The sequence below is a fragment of the Calidris pugnax genome, unplaced genomic scaffold (genome assembly GCF_001431845.1).
Source record: "Calidris pugnax isolate Ruff unplaced genomic scaffold, ASM143184v1 scaffold269, whole genome shotgun sequence".
Taxonomy (NCBI): domain Eukaryota; kingdom Metazoa; phylum Chordata; class Aves; order Charadriiformes; family Scolopacidae; genus Calidris; species Calidris pugnax.
Genome location: NW_015091347.1, coordinates 1,654,471 through 1,673,271, shown reverse-complemented (window position 1 = coordinate 1,673,271; position 18,801 = coordinate 1,654,471). Strand labels below are relative to the sequence as shown.

The 18,801-nt window shown below is 51.7% G+C and overlaps 1 protein-coding gene and 1 long non-coding RNA gene across 2 annotated transcripts in view; one reads left to right on the top strand and one right to left on the bottom strand.

The window, feature by feature from the left end:
* Nucleotides 1–1,576: 1,576 nt before the first annotated feature.
* LOC106899296 lies at nt 1,577–2,005 on the top strand. The gene is made up of 3 exons (XR_001414031.1): nt 1,577–1,676; nt 1,782–1,806; nt 1,893–2,005. It is a non-coding gene; the product is annotated as an uncharacterized LOC106899296 (long non-coding RNA).
* A 3,361-nt stretch (nt 2,006–5,366) lies between these two features.
* Nucleotides 5,367–18,801, bottom strand: part of CDON (cell adhesion associated, oncogene regulated) — a 45,681-nt gene continuing 32,246 nt past the window's right edge. Inside the window, exons 15-20 of the mRNA XM_014961098.1 lie at nt 17,939–18,061; nt 16,282–16,509; nt 14,560–14,834; nt 12,147–12,226; nt 6,597–6,847; nt 5,367–5,840 (exon numbers count right to left, since the gene is read on the bottom strand). Coding sequence (XP_014816584.1) covers nt 5,686–5,840; nt 6,597–6,847; nt 12,147–12,226; nt 14,560–14,834; nt 16,282–16,509; nt 17,939–18,061 — 1,112 coding nt within the window. The 3' untranslated portion in view covers nt 5,367–5,685. The remainder of the gene's footprint in view (nt 5,841–6,596; nt 6,848–12,146; nt 12,227–14,559; nt 14,835–16,281; nt 16,510–17,938; nt 18,062–18,801) is intronic.

The window sequence follows — 18,801 nt, the reverse complement described above, 5'->3', positions numbered from 1 at the left end:
TCCTGACCCCCCCCCCATCTCCCTCCCCAGAGCCATGGTGACCCCCATGTCACAGGGTGGGCACCCCAAGGTGACACTGCCTTGGTTGGGACCCCCAGCTTGCTCCAAGATGGGGGTCCCCACGACGCAGCTGGGTTGTAAAGACCCCCCCACCCCGTGCCCTGGGGGTGGTCCCCCTTTAGGGGGGCAGCATCACCGTACCCCAACCTCTCCATCCCGCAGGGGTCCCGGCTGGCGGCCCCTCCTGCGCGGCAGCAGCCACCAAGGGTGACGAGTACGTGATGCTGCGGTGCCGGTGGGAGGGGGGGACGCCGCCGGTCACCCTGCGCTGGGGGGACAGCGGGGGCCGGCCCTTGGGGGACCCCTCACCCTCCAGTGCCATCCTGGTGCTGAGCACTGACGGCAGCCTGGGGGGACGGGACTTCGTCTGCACAGCCACCCACCCGCTGCTGGCCACCAGCCCCGCGTGCCGCCTGCACCTGGGTAAGGGGGACCCCTCCCCGGGGTGCCACTGGGGGCGGAGGGTGATGTGGGGGTGCCACCTCCGCATCCCCCTTGTCCCCCCACAGAGGTGCCCAGGCTGGAGGTGGAGAGGAGCGAGGTGGCGGTGCTGGAGGGCGGCGCAGCGCGGCTGGCGTGCCGGCACCGCAGTGACAGCCTGGGTGCCACCCTGGCGTGGTACGGCCCCAAGGAGCGGGAGGTGACGCCGGGGTTGGCCAAGAAGTACCAGCTGGAGCGGGGCGAGACGTGGGTCAACCTCACCGTGGGGGACACCGAGTGGCCGGGGGACGGCGGCACCTACCGCTGCACGGCGGCCAACGCCGTGGGCACCGCCAGCCTCCCCGTCCGCCTCCGCGTGGACCGTGAGTCCTGCAGGGTGTCCCCCCCCAACCCCCCGGGGTGGGTTTGGGGAGGGTCATCCCTCCCCCAATCCTGCCACGCTCCGTCTGGCCGCAGGGTACCCCGCGCCCCCCAACGTCACCATCAGCAGGCTGCGCTACACGCGGGCGCGCACCGAGGTGCGGCTGGAGTGGCGGACGCAGGGCGCCGGCAACCTCACCGGCTTCGTGGTGCAGCGGCGTCAGGCCAAGGGACCCCCCCGGCGGGCACCCGGCCCCTGGGAAACGGCCGCCGGAGACATCGAGCCCCACTCCCGCAACCGGCGCCTGGGGGGGCTGGACCCGGCCGTGGTCTACGCTTTCCGCGTCCTGGCCGTCAACCACCGGACGGCCGGGTACCCCTCCGAGGTGCAGACGCCAGGTGAAGTTGGGGGGGGGACGGGACACACACACGCTGCTCCCCCCCCCAGGGGCAGAGCAGGGTTGGAGTGGAGAAGGGCGACGTTTGCAGCTCCACGGAGCCGAGGGGGAGCCACCGTCAGTAGGTTCCAGAGTGAACGGGCACTTTTTGGGCTCTGCTGGGCCTCGGTAGGGAGTGCCTGCTGCCTCCTCCCCCTCGGTGCAGCTCACCTCGTTATCCTAATTACCCCTGGGTGGAGGGGGGGTGGGGGGGGAGACACACACACAGGCTGACGAGCCCCCCTTCTCTTCCAGCTGAGCCTCCCTTCGAGGCCTACCCGGCAGTGATGGGAGCAGCGGTGGTCGGGATGCTGGTGGCCACCGCAGCCTCGCTGCTGGCCGTGCGCTGGGTCGCCCGCCACCGGGACACCCTCCCTCGTGAGTGCTGGGGGTCGGGGGGGGCGAGTTGGGGGGGGTTGTGTATCCCAGCAGGACCCTGGCCAACCGTATCGCACACCCATCTGTCTGTCTGTCTATCCCCAGGGCTGCACGAGCTGCTCTTCCGCACGTGAGTCACTGGACGCCCTTGCCCCACGGCTGCTGCACCCCAGCACCGCTGTGACCCCCACCTGTCCCCCCCTTCCCCCCAAAAAGGGCCAGCCCCGGCGCCCAGGAGCCCGTGGCCACCCCGGAGGATGCCGAAACGGTCGCAGGCAGGGAGGAAGGAGCAGCCCCAGCCCCGGGAGACCCGGCTGCCCCTGGCACAGGTACTGGTGCCCGCGGGGTGAGCCGAGGCCTGAGCCACCCCCCCCGCCCCCGGTGACCTGGCACCCACCCGGTATCACGGGGGGCTCTCCCACACCTCACAGAGCCCCTCTCAGCACCGGGGGACGCCGCAGAAGACCCGCCGGTGAACGTCACCATCACCGTGACGGCGACACCGTGACCTCTCGGGCTCGTCCTCTTCGTTTCCCTCTCCCCCACCTCATTTCCCCCCCTCAGCCGGTCGGTGCCGCATCCCGCCGGGCCCTCGGCATCAATAAAGCCAGGAAAGGTGGACACGTCTCCTTCCAGGCTGCTGGAAAAACATCTGCAATCCAGACCCAGCCCCCAAAAAAACCCAAACACCTGGGGCTTGTGGCTTTTCTAACCCCCAAAACCTGGAGGTTCAGAAGCCTCGTGCCGGACTCAACCTGGTTTGAGGTGCTGTGAAAAGCAACGCAGCACCCGGTGAGACCCCCTCCAGCTCAGCCTTAAGGCTTTAGTTACTTCTGGAGCTAAAATAAATATTTTCTCACTCATGGGAGAAAAAAACCAAAGAACACCCCAAGGGCTGAAGCTCCGCTCGCAGCCCAAGGGCCTGCAGGGGCTGCAGAGGTGGAGGCTGTTTTGGGACCACGCTGGATTTCATGCAGTGCCAAGAGAGCCACAAAGCTTTGGTGGGTGGGGAAGGAGTCCTCATCTTCACCCCAAACTCCCCATTTCTAGGCTAATGGTAAAAATAGCCATTAGAGGCGGTTTTCCCCCATGGTTGTGCAAGTCCAGAGAGAGCCAAGGTCAAAGGAAAGGGGTCAGGCTGTCCCCAGCTTTCCTTGGCCCTCATCTTCTGACGTTTTTGATAAACGAGAGCACTTTTGGCTATTTTCTTCTGTATTTTGGTTAATAAGTTGTTGGGGATTATCAAGTGGTGAGAACCAACCTCACTTCAGTGCCCACAGGGTACCAATCCCTGCTCCTGCCAGAAAGCAGCATCACTCTCTCTATCAAACCACCCCTAAAAGTGAAAACCCAACCCCAAAGCCTCTGCAAAAAACATCATTTCAAAATAGATATAGTTTCCAAAGAAATATTACAGCTCCTTAGGAAAATACAGCTTCTCTACACGACACAGCCACAATAAAAGGGAACACGTGCGGGGGCGGATTTAAGCAAAATCGTTTAAAAATACGGTTAAATCTCAGCGTCGGGGGAAAACAAAGGAGCCAGAGGGAAAACCCAACCACTCCCATGCCAACCTCCATCGGAAATCAGGGAAAAGCCTTGTGCTGAGGAGAAATCCACTGTGGGGAAAGCCAGGCTGCAAGGAGAAGGTCGGGTTTAGAGAGAGGAGAAAGGACGAGGGAGGAGCAGGGCTTTGCAGCGGAGCTGGGGCAGGTGGTGGCCCAAGTCCATGGGTTTTGAGCATGAGATCCGGGGTCTCTGCATGGGGTTGGCTGCAGAATTCAGAAGGGAGCTTCAGAATTCAGCAGCTCTGGCTGGAAAAGACTCAAAACCCTAAAAAGAAAGGTGAAAAAATTAATATATTTATAGCTAATACAATATAAGGGGGGGGGGGAGAAATAAATCAAAACCAACCCACTGCATCACTTCAGACGGCCCCCAGAGAGATGCTGATCACAAGAGCTTCTTCCCCAGAGAGGAATTGCTCCCCCAAAACCTGTTGGACCCGCAGCCTCTGCTCCCCGAGGGCCAGCAGGGCCAGCATCGCTCCTCCCGCCCCGGCCCCCGCTGCAAAAACACTCCCTGGGTGAAAAAGCGGCTGCACGTGTCGCCCTGGGGCTGCGGTAATTGTAATTTATGTGCCTCATTTCTGGGGTTATGTACTCTTGATTATTTTTTTTTTGGTGGGGGGAGAGGGAGGGAAGGGAGCTCTTTACAAGCACTGATTTATTTACTCTGATTTTTTTTATTTTTTAAAACTTTCCGAATTTAAAGACCCAAACCTCCTGGTTCGTGTTGTAACACCTACATCGCGCTGTTTCCGAGGGACAGGCTGGTGTCTTCCAGCTGAGGAGCTGCTGCAACACAACATGGCTCATCTCAGAGCTGTTCGAGTCGTTCGTGTTCCCTCAAACCGAGGAGTTAAAAGTGCAGTCGAACTGGATTTTCTGTGGGAAGGTCCAAGCACCTGGGTTATTGACTCCACGACCTCCCTGGGCAGCCTGTTCCAGGGCTCTGGCACCCTCACTGGGAAGAAGTTCTTCCTCCTATTTGAGTGGAACCTCTTATGGTCCAACTTGTGCCCGTTGCCCCTCGTCCTCTCACTGGGAACCACTGAAAAGAGTCTGGCTCCCTCCTCCTTCAACCCTCCCTTGAGATACTTGTCAGCATTGATAAGGTCTCCCCTCAGCCTTCTCTTCTCCAGACTAAAGAGTCCCAGCTCTCTCAGTCTTTCTTCATAAGGGAGATGCTCCAATCTTTGTTGCCCTTCACTGGACTCTTTCCAGTAGTTCCCTGTCCCTCTTGAACTGGGGAGCCCAGAACTGGACGCAGGATTCCAGTTGTGGCCTCCCCAGTGCAGAGCAGAGGGGGAGAATGACTTCCCTTGACCTGCTGGCCACACTCTGCCCTACACAGCCCAGGATTCCATTGGCCTTCCTGGCCACAAGAGCACCCTGCTTGCTCATTGGCATTTTGCTGTCCACCAGGACCCCTAGATCTTTCTCTTCAGAAGTTGTCTCCAGCAGGTCCACCCCTAACCTGTATTGGTGCCTGACATTTTTCTTCCCCAGGTGCAGGACCCTACACTTTTCCCTGTTGAACCTCATGAGGTTCTTCCTTGCCCAGCTCTCCAGCCTGTTCAGGTCACCCTGGATGGTGGCACAGCCCTCGGGGGTGTCAGCCACCCCTCCCAGTTTGGTATCATCAGCAAACTTGCTGAGGATACACTCTGTCCCCTCGTCCAGGTCACTGATGAATATGTTGAACAGCACTGGACCAAGTATTGACCCCTGGGGGACACCACTGGTCTTCCAGTGGCTTCCAACTTGAACCTGCTCCATTAATCATTACCCTTTGGGTCCTGTCACACAGCCAGTTCTCAATCCACCTCACTGTCCCCTCTTCCAGCCCACGCTTCCTTAGTTTCCCAATGAGGATGTTATGGGAGACAGTGTCAAAAGCCTCGCTGAAGTCAAGGTAGATGACATCTGCTGCCCTCCCCTCATCCAACCAACCAGTTAAAGCATCATAGAAGGCTATCAGAGTGGACAAACATGATTTACCCTTGGCAAACCCATGGTGCCCACTTCCAATAACCCCGTGCTCTTCAACATGTTTGGAGATGACATCTAGAATGAGTCTCTCCATTACCTTCCCAGGGACAGAAGTGAGACTAACTGGTCTGTAGCCATTTCCCAGCGTTGTTCTTTATATTATTACAATTCTTTTTTTTTTTTATACACAGAACCAGGCTAGATTCATGGTGCACGGGGAGGAGGGGGGCGGGGGAGAAAGAAAAAAACAAACAACAAACCACACAACAGAATTTCAAGGCATAAATAATATAAAAAGGCAACCATTTTTAAAAACAAGATACATTCATATGACACTACTACAAAAAAATAAATAGTGACTCTCTCTGTTATAATTAACATCCCTCCATCACTCCCGTTCAGCGACTCGGCTGTGCAGTTCCTGGCGTTAAGCGGGGACCACGGTCACTGCCTCAGGTTTCCTGGAGCTGGAGCTGCCGAAGGTCCCCAGAACTGTTTAGGGTGACTCCGGATGAATTCCATCCTGGTTTTTCGTTACAGTCCTGCAGGAGGAGGGGGCTCCAGCTCAAAACGTGGTTTGACGTTTCCAAGTGCACGCAGTTGTCACCTGCAAAGCAAGAGCAGGGTGGGCTGGTCATTTTTTTTCAGTAGATCACCTCTTCTCTCAGCTCAACGGACCCACAAGCCCCCCAAAAATTGAGATTTAAAAAAGCAGGTGATGCTCTTTGAGCTCAGGCTCCTTCCCCCTGCACCAGGCGACAGCTCCCATCGTTGGCTCCACCCCAGCACGCCCAGGGCACTGACACCGCACAGGTCACACCGACGAGGTCCCACGTTCCCCTGCCTGTTCCTGCCCATGGGATGGCTCCAGGCCATCACAGATGCCTGCTCCTTAGGGAAAACCTCTATCAGAATCACAGAATGGTTAGAGTTGGAAGGGATCTTAGAGATCATCGAGTTCCAACCCCCCTGCCCTGGGCAGGGACACCTCCCACCAGACCAGGTTGCTCAAAGCCCCATCCAGCCTGGCCTTGAACACCTCCAGGGATGTTCCAGGAACAACTCCAACCTGGGCCAGGGTCTCACCACCCTCACAGGAAAGAATTTCTTCCTAATATCTAATCTAGATCTCCCCTCTTCCAAATTAAAACCATTACCCCTTGTCCTGTCACTGCACTCCCTGAAAAAGAGTCCCTCTCCAACTCTCCTGTAGCCCCTTCAGATATTGGAAGGCTGCTGGAAGCCTTGGACCTGGAAGGCCAGGTCTTTTGGGCTTAATTATTAGCTTCTTAAGATAAATTAAGATCCCAACAGAATTACTGCCATCCCCAAAGCCAGCGCTCTCCTCTCAGGAATGCCTTACCCTCGGTGGGATCCCCAGAGAGACGTTCCATGGCCCCTGGGCAGCAGGGCCGCCGGGTGCAGGGTGGCTCTGTGTCCTCCTTGCCCTCCTCCTCCTCCTCCTCCTCCGGGCTGGGGGAGGCCAGGCACATGGCCACCATGACGTGGGGATTGAGGGGCTTCATCTCCAAACCCTCCTGTGGGTAAGGTGCTGCCACGGGCAGGACGGGGAGCGCGCTGCTGCCGAAAGCGCCGTTGGTTTTGGTGAAACACCTGCAGATGGGAGACAAGGCGAGGAGGGGTTAGTCTTAGAAAGACAGAAAGAGAGAAAGAGAGACAGAAAGAGAGAAAGAGAGAGAAAGAAACTCTTCTTTCCATCATTTATCCCGAAAAACTGCAATTTTTTTTAAGTCCTTCACGGCTGTAAACTCACTGCAACAACAGGCAGACAGCTCGCCGATGAAGTTTTACGTATATTTTTGGATCAATGCTGACATTAAGAAAAGGACTGAGTGTTTTTAAGCCCCGACAGGCAGCCCAAGTGTTCCAAACATGGGCTCGGTTACTCCCCGCACCGACTGTGACCTGATGACTTGACTTGTGAGCCCATTTCTCCATCGAGGCAGCCCCAGAAAACAGGTTTTCACTGCCAAGAAAAAGAGCTCATGTTTTGGAACCCAAACAGCAAACTGACGTACCTTGGAAAATAAATAGTAAGCGTTATCAATTGCACGCCAATTAGAGAAATAGATGCGATATTATAAATATAACTCCCCCTCTGCTGTGTAACTTGGACTGGGGCACTGTAATACGTGCGTAAGGCTGTGAAATTGAAGATAAACTGCTAAAACAATTGTTCCAGCCGAGCTGTTTAACCTTTAAAGAAAAAGGAGTTGGTTCTTAGGAGAGATGCTCCCCCAGGGTAGCCAGCAGGGAAAATGCCGGCAGAGTTTGGAGCTCTGGGAACAATGCGGCCCCGGAGAACATTTATATAAGCAATTCCTACATAAGAAAGCCCCAAAAATCACACTTCAGTGTGGTTTTATACAACACAGAAGGGAAAGTTTTGCTTGTACAGCTGCCATGGGCTTGGGGAAACCAACCCCCCAACGCACCCCGTGTCCCGGAACGGGGACGGAGCCCCGGATAAAAGAGAAGCATCCGAAGCAGGATGGAGCAGCCTGACCCCACCGGGGGCCTGGGAGGGTCCACAACGCTCCCCTGAAGGCTAAACAGGGCCCCACATGGTTTTTTAATATGCTGATATGGATACGACTCAGAGAATTAATTATTTTAATTTTTTTTTCCTCCAAATTGAAATACAACTGCCATCAGTCCCGCTGGCGGTGCCAGACCTGACGCATCCCACTGGAGGGAGCTGCTTATCCCTGGGACGCTACCGAAGTGCTGGCATTTTGAAATATTCCAATTGAGAGCTGGGATCTGGCAGTTCAGGTTCTCCTCTGCATTTCTTGAGAGCAATTCTGGCCCAAAACCCAGCTGCAAGAAGCCAACAGCGGGACCCGTGTGAGGGCTGTGTGGCTGGAAGAAGGATGAGGACAGGCTTTGGCACCGCTGGGGACAGGGTGGCAGCCACCAGAGGTACGGAGGGATCAGCTCCTAAACTCCAACTGATTTCAAACTGGGAGAGGTTAGGCTTGATAATCATGGTGAGGACCTGCCCAAAGTCCCCCAAAAGCACTTTGATGGCATTAAAAAGGTGACGGTGATGTGTAAAAAACATCACTCTTGAAGGACTTGTCCTACAAACTTGCCTGGAGCCTCAGTTTCTACTTCCACCTGAAAACCACCACCAGTATTGTCAGAACTGACAGAGCAACACAACACCCACAAATGACACCAATCAACTTTCTAGAGGAGGAACCAGAGGAAGGTCCCCCCCACCTCCCACCCCCAGCAGAGGTTTCACTTCCAAAGCCAGAAGAGGGGATGAGGGGGACCCCTCAGGCAGCAGCGAGGAGGGAGCAGCACCAACCTCCATCCTCAGCCTCCGCTCTCCTGTTTGGTCCTTCTGCTCCCACAACCACCTCCAAAAATCATTATTCCAAGTACCAAAATACCACAGAAGCCACTGAAGAATCCACATGAAACACATCTGGTCTTCAAACAAATCCATTTATTAGTTTGCATTTCTTTCCACAGAGGTTTTGACTGCGCTCACTTATTATTATTATTTTTTTTTAAATATATATTCTTAGAGGAACCATTTAAGATGTTTGGGTTTGCATGTTTATGGGACTTTCTTTTTAAAGCTACAGAGATCTTTGTCTTACTGTATGGGCTCAAATGATGCTTCTAAACAGCAGTTCAGCTTTTTAAGCTTAAATAACCCCGTTTTGATGGCAAGTAGCCATCGGTATATCCAGAGCAGTGTGTGAAAATAGATAGACAGACAGAAAAAACACATTTTCTATCAGTTTCTCAAAAACCCTACCAAACTACGACCTAACTGGAAAGCCCACACCAACAGAATTTAAGATTTAAAGAGCTGGAAAAAGGGATCGATAGGGGTTTATTTGAAGTGTGCATTTCAGATTTCCCACCGGAACGCAGTGACTTTGCAAAGGAGAGAGATCTGCAAAAACGTGAATTTCTTGGCCACCATCAAGCAGCCAGAAAGTTTCAGTGTTAAAAGCAGCACAGAAGGAAAAAAAAAAAAAACAAAAAAAAAAACAATTCTCAATCCCAAGGTAAAGGGAGCACAAACCACACTGTTCTTACCGGCTCTGTCCGCACCAGCAGAGCGGGTATCCCCGTTTCAGCAACTCCTGCCTCTGGCAAACCTCCACCAGCCCTTCCCAGAGCATAAAGTGCTAATTTAAACAGAAAACTGAGGGATTTCAGCACTGTAATAATAAACCCTGTTCCGAGATGGCTATTGCTGAAAGCAGCCACAATAGCCAGCTAAGGCACAGGCGAAGCCTTTAGGATCCATTTGCACGTGGTCAAAATTCAAGCGACCGCTAAATTCAACCCAAATCAGCAGCAATTCCAGGCATTCTGTGGAAATGGGTTAATTTGGGAATTAGCAGCACCAAGGTGGAAGGTATGAGCCAGACCAGGTGCACCTGGAGTGCTCAGGGATTGGAGACCATCATCTTGCTGGAGGTGTTTCCACCAGAAACCCACCCCCCCTCCTGGGGAAGGTGTTCTGCAGGGGGAGGTCTGTGTTTTTAATACACAAGACGCGATAATTTGAGGGAGGGACACGAGACACAAACGCAAACAGGACAGAGGGGACAGCCCTGACCTACCCAAAGCAGCCCCGAGGTTGAACAAAGACGGGGAAAAGACCCCAGCCCCTAATTTCCACTTGCCAAAAAACCTCCCAGCTTGACCGCGCTAACCCACCAGCTCTTCCTCCTCCTCCTCACCCCGGCCGCACATCCTGCTCCCTGGTGTAATACCCCAGCACGTCTCTGGTCCCCCCGTTCCCCCTCTCCCATGTCCTCCTTCCGTTCCTCCAGCGCCGGGAAGGGGACGGCGTGGCCCCGGCTCCTGCCAAGAGGAGGTTAATGGTCCCCTCCGGGGGAAGGCAGCTGTAAGGGACAGCTTGTTTCTCTGTCCCCCACTCAAATATAGCCCAGGGATGTGAAAATTCAAAGTTCAGACCCTGCTGATGACCCATCTGGGAGGACGCAGAGGATGGAACCCATCCTCCCTGCTGTCTTAAGAAAAAACAAAACAAAACAAAAAAACGAAGCGCAATTAAAAATTTAAATATGCTTAAAACTGGGAAGCAAGTTCTTAATAATGGTGTAACACACAGCACAGTCCCAGTAACGGCCAGTTGAGCACACCTTGCCTGTTACTGGAACAGGCAACTGGCTTCCAACTGGTCTGCCCGGGGACCAGTGTGACACTGGTCTGGCCACAGCGCACCCAGGTCCAGCACCCAGGTCCACCTGCCGGCACCGGCCCATCCCCACCACACCATCACCCGTGTAATTAGGGAAGGAGGAAGAATTTAAAGCCAATTATGTTTTGGGAAGCAAAACCCATGAAAAAAGAGCAGAAAAAAGGTTTGCTGCCTTCAGCAGCAGCTTCCTTTCAGCCCAGCTTCTCCAGATGTACACCTAAAGGCAGCCCACAATTTTAATAAGACAGAGAATTCAAAGCACGATTGAAAAAAAATCCAGAATTTACCAGTCCAGCACCTCTGACTTTCACTCCTGTTTTTAGTCATTAAAATAACTAGAGATTTAGTCAGAAGCCTGGAAGGGTATTCTTTAAAACTTTCAAAAGTGAAAAACCTAATAAAAATCCAGACTCCCAGCTACAACAGAGACAGATTTCTCCCTTTTTCTATACAAGAATCCCTTTTCTCACACAAACCATATCCCACACTGACAATGGCTGGCCAGGCTGCTCCTGAAAAGCCTGAAGAACCTCAAATCCCATGTTTTACAGAAAACAGCGCCGTGACAGCAAAGCTGTGACTCTGGCTCGTTGGTGTTGCTTAACGGAACGGCAGGAAATGTAAAATACAGAAGAGCAATTAAATCCGATTTGACAAACTCCATATGGAATCATTTTGTTATCTCCAAACTGAAGAAAACGCAGGAAATCAGGTCTTAAAAAAACCAAAACAAACCAATAATAATAAAAATCCAGCACCCAACCTGCCTCACTTCCTCGAGAGCGCCAGAGGAACGTGTGGAGCTAAAGGAGCTCTGGGGGTTTAATAAACTTCACTGAATTTCACTGAATTTTTAGAGTTGGAAGGGACCATAGAGATCATCTAGTCCAACTCCCTGCTGAAGCAGGACTGCCTAGAGCTTGTCAGAACATGTTACTCAGGAGCATCCAGGTGGGGCTTGAAAATCTCCAAAGAAGGGGACTCCACAACCTGTTCCAGGGCTCTGGCACCCTCACTGGGAAGAAGTTCTTCCTCCTATTTGAGTGGAACCTCTTATGGTCCAACTTGTGCCCGTTGCCCCTCGTCCTCTCACTGGGAACCACTGAAAAGAGTCTGGCTCCCTCCTCCTTCAACCCACCCTTGAGATACTTGTCAGCATTGATAAGGTCTCCCCTCAGCCTTCTCTTCTCCAGACTAAAGAGTCCCAGCTCTCTCAGTCTTTCTTCATAAGGGAGATGCTCCAATCCTTGAATCATCTTTGTAGCCCTTCACTGGACTCTCTCCAGTAGTTCCCTGTCCCTCTTAAACTGGGGAGCCCAGAACTGGACGCAGGATTCCAGTTGTGGCCTCCCCAGTGCAGAGCAGAGGGGGAGAATGACTTCCCTTGACCTGCTGGCCACACTCTGCCCTACACAGCCCAGGATTCCATTGGCCTTCCTGGCCACAAGAGCACCCTGCTTGCTCATTGGCATTTTGCTGTCCACCAGGACCCCTAGATCTTTCTCTTCAGAAGTTGTCTCCAGCAGGTCCACCCCTAACTTGTTTTACTCCGTCCCAGGGATGATCAGTGATGGTTCTCACGCTGACAGGGAGCTGCTCCATCCCCTGGGCTGGGGACTCGGGTTCCCTTTCCCCTAACCCCAGCTGAGAGGAAAGGTGGGAAGGTCCTGCCTTGGTGGGGTTTCACCTCACCTGTTATTGTTGCGGCAATTCCGGCAGCTGATGCACTCCGAGGGGTCTGCCTGTGGCACCGCTGTGTACATCCCACCGCCCTGCAGCAGGGAGGAGTGGAAAAAAAACCAACCACAAATTAACAAAGAGTAAAAAAAAAATAAATCAATCTGTATGTGAACATATAGGAGGGACAGTCAGCATTTGGTCCCTGAACTCGTACCACCCTCCGGACCCCGGGCCGGGTGCCCACAGCGTGGCACAGGCAACACTGGGCGATTGTGCGCAGCCAAAGGGGGGGGCTGAGAAAAGTAAATAACTGCAGCTTGGACAAGTATGTGGTAATTTCCCCGGTCTGTTTTGGGCTTCGTAGGGCTCAGGTTTAATTTAATAAACAGGCTGTAAATATGTTTATTTTTAACGCTGATGACAGACATGAAAGCCAATTGCTGTTCATTTAGCAACCGGTGCCCGCTCGGGGAGACAGAGCATTAAAGTGGCAGAGCTGATGTCACAGCAAAAACCCATCCCACTTTCCTGTAATTACTCCGATTAGATCAGTTCACTCTGCCGTGCTGATTTTTCGAACCGGTTGGTATTTTTACAGATGGGGTAATTCCTCCGCCAGCAATGACTCGGGGCGAGAGGGATTTTGGGTTGTTGGTTTTGGCCGCGGGGGCAGTGAGGAACGAGCAGAAATGCCCAGATTAACACATACCTCATTGTTAGGGGCCGGGCGGACACCGGGGCGGGAGCCGCTCCCAAGCGGGACTGCAGAGCCAGGCTACCGGGCTGCCTTTTGGGGGAGCCCCTTTGGGAGAGCTCACCTGCTTTTTGACATTTCAAGGGGGTGGGTAACTCCTAACGACCCCTATTCCTGCAAAATCAAGACTTCTCTTTCATTTTTTTGCAGCCCCTCATCAGTCCGATAGGGAGCACTGAGGAAATACCTAATTAGTCTTGATTGCCATCCCGGCCAGTTTCTCTCTTCCTCATTTAGCCCAATCAATGAAACAATAAAGAGAGCCCTAACAAGGATGAGAACATCCTGTTCTTGCCCTGTGCCAGCCCCCATCCTTCTAGGTGGGAAGAGGTTGCGCGACTCCAGCTTTCTCTGCCGTGGAGGGGGAGAAGCACAACCCAACTATTTGCACGGGGACGGTGGCGTGTCCCATGTGCGACACAAGGAGCTCCAGGCACCACCACCTGCTCTGCTCAAGCTCCCCGTTTCCCTGCTTCCAAAAAAAATAATAATTAGGAGGGACAAAACAAGCCCCCAAGCCTTCTCCTGGACCACCTTCCCTTCCCGAGGGCTTGTACAGGTGGATGCTTTTGAAGCATTTCACCCCCCGGGAGGCTGGACAGGTCCAAAAAGCCACAGTTTGGGCCTCAGTTGCTCTTGAAAGCAACCAAAAAGCAGCATTTCTCGCTAGATGGGCAGATCGAAGGCAGAACCGGGTGAAGAACCAACCGGTCTGGGCTCAAACTGGAGTTCAGTGAAGTGGTAACTACTGTGCAAGTGCTAATTTGTTGTTCAATAAAATGAAGTGCTTGTGTTCAATTACTAACACAAACAATAGCCCCTTTTTTTTTTTTCCCCTCCAGAAACAGCATGGGTTATTCAGACTTTTGAACTTTTTCTTTCAGTTTTCCTGGGCAATGTTCACAGTTTTGAGTAAGTTTAGTAAGTTTGAATGCAAGCCATCTGTTTCCATAGACAATAATGAAATCATTATTCTCTCTTGGAAACGGGACACATTTCAGCAAATGAAGTATTTTTCCACAGCACACAAAGGCTGGGTCGCAGACTTGAATCAGGTTTTAATTTTATTTTAAATTTCAAAACACAAAATGAGCCTGTCTCAGTCACAAACAAGAGACTGAAAAAACAACAAAAAAAACCCCAACACACCAAAAAACCCAGGGTTATTACATTGCTGCATTTCAAGATGTATGGGGCATTTTATTTTATGGAACCTCCTGCTACATTCGTGCTTTGCCGTAATTAATAGCATTGCTTAGAGTTACAGATCTGAAACAGGTGGGGGAAAAACGGGTGATCCATAAAGCTGCAGAATAAGCGGCTATAATTAAATCTATTTAACTTGAAGATTGAGAAATACCATATGTACAAGTAAAGTATCTCAGCCCAGCGCTGGAGCATTCTCAGAGCTTACACGCTGTTAGAGGGAGGGTAGAGGCAGATTTCCCAGAGTAAGTGGAATTCTTGCTGTCATCCGATATTCTCAAATGAAAACCATGATGTTTGCATCAGGAATATCAGCCCAGTTGCTTCCTCTGGGATAAGGAATTTAGTGGAACTGGCTGTTATCAATGGATGAGTTATTTCCCCCACCCCAACTAAATCTGCATCCGCAACCTCGGCACCAACCCCGAGGTCCAGGCAGAGCCTCCCCCCACTGGAAGCGCTTACGTTCAGGAGGTGGTGGGGATGGTCATAGTCCAGGTGGGTCCTGGGCAGGGAGTTGGTGTGTCCCGGGTACAGCCCTGCTCCTCCGCTTATCATCCCGTTGACTCCGTTGGGGACTTTGTGATGGAGGTGGGGACAGCCATTGCTGAGGCCACCGTTGCCGATGAAGCTGCCGTGGACGCTGCCGTTGAGGCGGCTCATGCCGGGCAAGGTTGTGTACTCCATCAACTGCCCAGGGACATCTGCCCCTTGGTAGAGATAGCCAGGAGGGTCGTATTCTGTGAGAGACATGATTGCCAAGAGCCTGTTTATTGCCAAAGGAGAAAAGTTTCACTGAATTTCACTGAATTTTTTTTAGAGTTGGAAGGGACCATAGAGATCATCTAGTCCAACTCCCCTGCTGAAGCAGGATTGCCTAGAGCTTGTCAGAGCATGTTACTCAGGAGCATCCAGGCAGGGCTTGAAAATCTCCAAAGAAGGGGACTCCACAACCTGTTCCAGGGCTCTGGCACCCTCACTGGGAAGAAGTTTTTCCTCATATTTGAGTGGAACCTCTTATGTTCCAACTTGTGCCCGTTGCCCCTCGTCCTCTCACTGGGAACCACTGAAAAGAGTCTGGCTCCCTCCTCCTTCAACCCTCCCTTGAGATACTTGTCAGCATTGATAAGGTCTCCCCTCAGCCTTCTCTTCTCCAGACTAAAGAGTCCCAGCTCTCTCAGTCTTTCTTCATAAGGGAGATGCTCCAATCCTTGAATCATCTTTGTTGCCCTTCGCTGGACTCTTTCCAGTACTTCCCTGTCCCTCTTGAACTGGGGAGCCCAGAACTGGACGCAGGATTCCAGTTGTGGCCTCCCCAGTGCAGAGCAGAGGGGCAGAATGACCTCCCTTGACCTGCTGACCACACTCTTCCCTACGCAGCCCAGGATTCCGTTGGCCTTCCTGGCCACAAGAGCACCCTGCTTGCTCATTGGCATTTTGCTGTCCACCAGGACCCCTAGATCCTTCTCTTCAGAAGTTGTCTCCAGCAGGTCCACCCCTAACCTGTACTGGTGCCTGACATTTTTCTTCCCCAGGTGCACGACCCTACACTTTTCCCTGTTGAACCTCATGAGGTTATTCCTTGCCTTGAAGAGATTCTGCCAGGACGGGACCGTTTGGTGGGCACAGAGGTTTTCCTTATTAACACCTCTCTGGAAGACTTGGATATCATTTCTGTGTGAAGGGACTGAGGGGTAACAAGGGACTTCTCCTCCAAGTGCTGCAAGTTCTTTTTCTTTCCAGATATACGTGTGAGAGGGAGAAGGAGAGATATGGGGCTTCAGTCTCCACACTTTAACAAATACTCATGATTACAATCAAGTTCTGTCAGAACTGTCATCAGCAGAAAACTATGCAGGTGCTTAACTTTAAGCACAAGCTGAAGAGCTTTTGCCCAGGCATCTCCTACACCATTCTTTGGGTGATACCACAGCACAGCCGTGCAGCAACGCAGGCAGGCGGCAAGCACTGACCGAGAGAAAGAGAGAAACAGAGAGAAACAGAGACATTGCTGCTCTTAAAAAACCCAAACCTTCACCTAAGGCACACCTAGAAAGCCCAACACTAAATAAATGCCAGTTGGCTTACACGAGGAAACCGCTTCCCATTCCTAAAAATGTAACACGAACGGTACTAATTTGACTCCAATAACATTTTTGTTGTGAAGGGAAAGCAGAAGGAACTCACTCTGCATGGCGTTCTGCTGGCGGTTCTTCCAGAGGCACATGGCGATGAAAACGATGAGAATGAGGACCATGACGCCCAGGACACAGCCCACGATCAGGTAGAGCATGTCGCTGCTGCGAACGGGGCCGTTGGAAGGGCCGGCTCCGCCGCCCGCAGCTCGCTCGGGGGGGTTTGGGGGGGTACTCGGGTCCTTCACTGGATATTCAGATGCTCCCGGCGTGCGTTTCACTGGATGGAAGAAGAGACAAGTACGGGGAAGATTTACTAAATGCACTTTTTTATTATGAAATGAAAATAATTACTGCCGAGTTAGAATCCCAATGCCTCGAAGAGAAAGCTTCCAAGTCATTATTAAAGCCTTTAACGAGAAGGCAAACTACTTTTGGGTAATAACTACTCGCCTTGGAACCCGGGGACTCTCCCGCTGTAACCCTCTCCCCGAGGTCACTGGGAACTTTAACGAGCAGCTCGAGGTACTCACAGCTAGAACTGCACTAACTCCCAACTTTGAAAAAGAGCGCAAATCTTTCCACTTCTGAGGTCAGGAAAAACCACAAGAGGCGTTTCTCTTGCCTCACGGCTGCCAGGTGACCTGCTTTATCTGATGTGAACCCTGCTAACCCCGTTTTTCAAAACCCAGACTATTTCAGGTACCAGGAGCCAAAGAGAAAATCACTGAAAACGAGATGCTAGTTGAACCCAGGAATTAAATTTGTTTCCAGCACGCCCCAGCTCAGATTCGTTTCCTTCAACACTAAGAACCTAAAAGAGGGGCTTGGTTTAGGAGTAGAGCTGGTCAGAGACACAAGTGCCTCGGTGCAGATACGTTAGATAAGCTGCTTTCCCCCCCGTAAGCCCGGAGGAGATGCATTTTCAGGAAGAGAACGACAGATTGCATCTTGCCAAGTTTAAAATTAGGGAAGAAAGTTACATTCCTTTCAGGAGGAAGACCAACCCTGTGCATAGCCTGAAACCCTGCAGCTCCCAGCCCTTCTTTCAAAGGCTTCACTACAGACTTTGCTAAATGTTGATGCTTCCGCTCCTAGAGGGCTTTTTTCTTTTTTTTTCTTTTTTTTTTTCAAAAACATTTTTTCACAGCACAGCATTTGAAGTTTACTGTCTGCATTTTCCCTTTACAGCCTTACTTGGTTTTAGAGATTAAAGGAGACAGGAATTCTTCGGAAAATAAATGTGACTGCCATATCTGACACTTCCAGAGAACAGTACAAACTTTGTGCCAGAGGCATGCGGGATTAGCGATGGAGGCAGCCAACATAACCATCAATTGCTGTGCTCTGCACTTATACAACGTGTCACAGAGCCCCCAAGACATAAAACAGACATACAAATCAATTCTGTCATCTTCCAAGAGCGGGGTTGTCTCCTAAGGAGAGGCTATCAGTGCAGCAGGGGAAAAAAAAAAAAAACCACCCAGCCCAGAACAACACCACTATCTCTCCGGGCAAGCAAATCGTTCTCGGGAGTGCAACGTCTCACTTTCCATATGTTCCAAACCATCCCGGCTTGGGAAGACAAAACAATCCTCCGAAACATTCCGGAAAATTACCAGCTTCGTGGCAGCTGACTCTAACCCTGAGGAACACCCCCCCCCCAGGGTTCAGCACGAGGAGATATTTCGCGGCGAGTGGCCGCTCACCTTTGGTTTCGCAGATCATCACGTTGCTGTACTCGCTCTCCCCGCCCTCGTTATAGCACTGCATCTTAATGTCGTAGGACGTTTCTGGCTGCAGGTGATTTATCAAGTGCCATTGCTTCGTACCTACAGGGGAGAAAAAAAAAAAAACCAACAAAAAACCCCAATAAATCAACTGCATTTCACATATTTGCCTGAGCCAGAATGAGGTCTGGGGACATCGTAGCATCGTTTGCCGTAAAATGCAGGGGTATTGTAGCACAAAGGTCTTCATCAACAATTTATGGACTTATCTGAAATCATGTTTGGCCAAACAGATTCTTAGAAGAACCTCCTGATTAATAGAAGTGGGGTTTTTTTCTTTCAGTATTTTCAACTGATTTTTTTAAAAAAAAACCACAACAAAAAACCAAAACGCCTTTCTCAAAAAAAAACCAACCTAGAACTCACTAAACTCAAAAAATAGTCATCCAAGTTTCCAGCACCTTTCATGATTTGATTTAAAATACACAGAAACACTGTTGATCTTAAATAGAAACGGTGGAGGGGCTGGGTTTGGGACAGGTTATGGGAGCTACTGACAACACACGAGGCAAATAACGAGGAAAAAGTGGCCAAAAAACCAAATTAGACTCGGGACAGGGGAAAAACTGCTGTGATCAGCCCCTCTCCCAAATTGACGGGAGGCACCCACCGAAGCTGCCTTTTTTTTGCAGGAAGGGTTGGCCCAAAGTGGCCTGAAATCCCAAATAATTGAAGGTGCGTGGTGCAGGAGGGAAGCAGGGCTGGAGCAGGAGGGCAATATAAATCACTCCCAGTTTTTTACTTTCACGGGCTTGTGACAAATTTTAATAAACAGCGACCCT